Source organism: Etheostoma spectabile, chromosome 8, assembly GCF_008692095.1.
Source record: "Etheostoma spectabile isolate EspeVRDwgs_2016 chromosome 8, UIUC_Espe_1.0, whole genome shotgun sequence".
Classification (NCBI taxonomy): Eukaryota; Metazoa; Chordata; class Actinopteri; order Perciformes; family Percidae; genus Etheostoma; species Etheostoma spectabile.
In genome coordinates, this window is record NC_045740.1 from 17,009,672 (window position 1) to 17,011,663 (window position 1,992).

Here is a 1,992-nt window from a genome sequence, read left to right on the forward strand (position 1 = left end):
CACACACACACACACACACACACACACACACACACTAATAAATGTGCCCAATGAAAGACGGCTAGCTGCTGCATCTTTTGCCAAAGATATTTTTTACTTAAAAGGAGAAAGGCCTATGTATGTGTGGCTCTAGTGGATGTTTCAATGGAATGGAGGGTAAGTAATGTGATATTTTGCTTTATTTGGTTCGTTAAAGACACACTTTGTGTAGTCAGTAACTGCAAGGTAGCGGTGTTTCTGATATTTTCCCTTGCACATGGCCTTTGTATTGAGTACAGCAGGTGGCCCTGTACATTTTGTATTGATATTCATGAGGTAGACAGTTTGCTCAGCGCGTGGGCGAAGGCCTGCTGGCTGTGTGTGTTTGTGTGCTTTCCTCTTCATGTCTTAGTTGTGTGTGTGTGTTGTGTGTGTGTGTGTGTGTGTGTGTGTGTCTGTGCGTGTGTAAAGAATACACTAGCTGAAGCAGATATCTGTGTTTACATAGTGGCTTGTTGAGCCGAGCTAGATTAAGCCCGGGGTAGCGAGAGGGAACGTCATTCAATCTTTGTCTTTATTTTCTGTTGTCCCATATGTTTGTTTTCATTATTTAATTTTGCTCTCTATGGTTTTGGAAAATAATTAAAAATCAAAGGTTGTTTGACAGATTGTGTCAGCCTTTGCAGCCTCCCACACATCATTTCAACCAGGACAGACTTTGTTGCAAATATGCAAATATGTATTGTACATATGCATAATATGAAATGTACAGAGTCTTTGGAGATTAGACTCCATCGTGTTAGAATAATTTTGAAAGGGGTAGAGAGTCCAAAACATATGTCCCCCGATAGAGCCAAGACAATGATGATGGTGTTGAGGGAGCCTGAATGAAGGAAGGGGACTTAGGATGCCGTGGTTGATGATGATTGGAGGCGGAAGGCGAGAAAAGACAGCTAACAGCAACGGAGAGAAGAGATTTAAAGCAGGATGTCATGCTGTGATTGGATCATGGATTTTGTGGCCAATCTGGTTGGTTTACTGATAAGTGAACGCCTCTAAACCGCTGAATAGTTTTAGGAAGAGAGAGCGGTGATTGAAGTTATTAGAGGTCTTCCTTAAAGTATTTGCGCTGAGCTTCATTTGAGTTGTTGTTGTTTGAAAGAAATACAGCCAGGGAACTGCCTTAGCATCAGCCAGCAAGCAAAGCAAAGAATACATAATGATAATACTGCCAAAGAATCTCAGGGCTCCACATGGCAATTTGTATTTTTTCAACAGACATTTAAAAATCAGAACAACACCGTAAAAATAAATGAAGAGAACACAGCTTGAAGAACAGTTATGCTATTTTCTAGCTAGCAAAGACAAAGTTACTGCACTTTCTGGCAGCATCAAAGAACACATTGATGATGATCTCTTGGATCTTGAATGCTCAGATACTCAGAGGCCAAAGTCAAATTAAAGTTTTGAAGTAAGATCTACTGCTGTCAGTCTCTTCCAAGTGTGTATCTTGTAATTTAGGCGACCCTAAATACACAATCTCTCTTTGAACTCTTGTTTCTGCACATTAGGGAAAAAGAACCAGCTGGGCTCGACATCCATTGTTTGGAGGTATTTCTGCTGACACCAAAAATAGATTTTCAGATTTTTTTAATGAGAGATTTTGAGTTTGAGTTTGTTATCTCTCTCTGTCCTTGGACGACACGCTCTCTCTTTTTTTATTTCTCTCTGTATTTCCTTCTCATGCTCAACATAAATTTGAGGAGCCTAACATTGAGCAGCGCTGGTATTACAGCTGAGGGCGGCTGGGGCTCAGAAGGTAGAGCGTGTCTTCTTTTAATCTCAAGGTCGGCGGTTCGGTCTGCATGTCAATTCGTCCTTGAGCATCACACTGCACCCCAAGTTCCTCCTGATGGCAGGCCAAGCGCCTTGCACGCCGGCTCCGCCACCTTTGGTGTATTACTGTGTGGCTACTTCGAAGAAACTTGAATATAAGACATGTTTTCAGTTATT

The 1,992-nt window shown here is 41.6% G+C and overlaps 1 protein-coding gene across 6 annotated transcripts in view; it reads left to right on the forward strand.

The window, feature by feature from the left end:
- The window catches only part of LOC116693742 (suppressor of tumorigenicity 7 protein homolog), a 58,584-nt gene that overhangs the window by 28,284 nt on the left and 28,308 nt on the right, over nt 1-1,992 (forward strand). For 4 of the 6 annotated variants that reach the window (XM_032522961.1, XM_032522960.1, XM_032522964.1 and 1 more), the window contains exon 1: nt 1-156. This exon is cut by the window's left edge. The exons of the other annotated variants lie outside the window; for them this stretch is intronic. In XM_032522961.1, the coding sequence (XP_032378852.1) occupies nt 120-156 (37 nt within the window). In that variant the 5' untranslated portion in view covers nt 1-119. The remainder of the gene's footprint in view (nt 157-1,992) is intronic. 6 annotated transcript variants of the gene reach the window in all.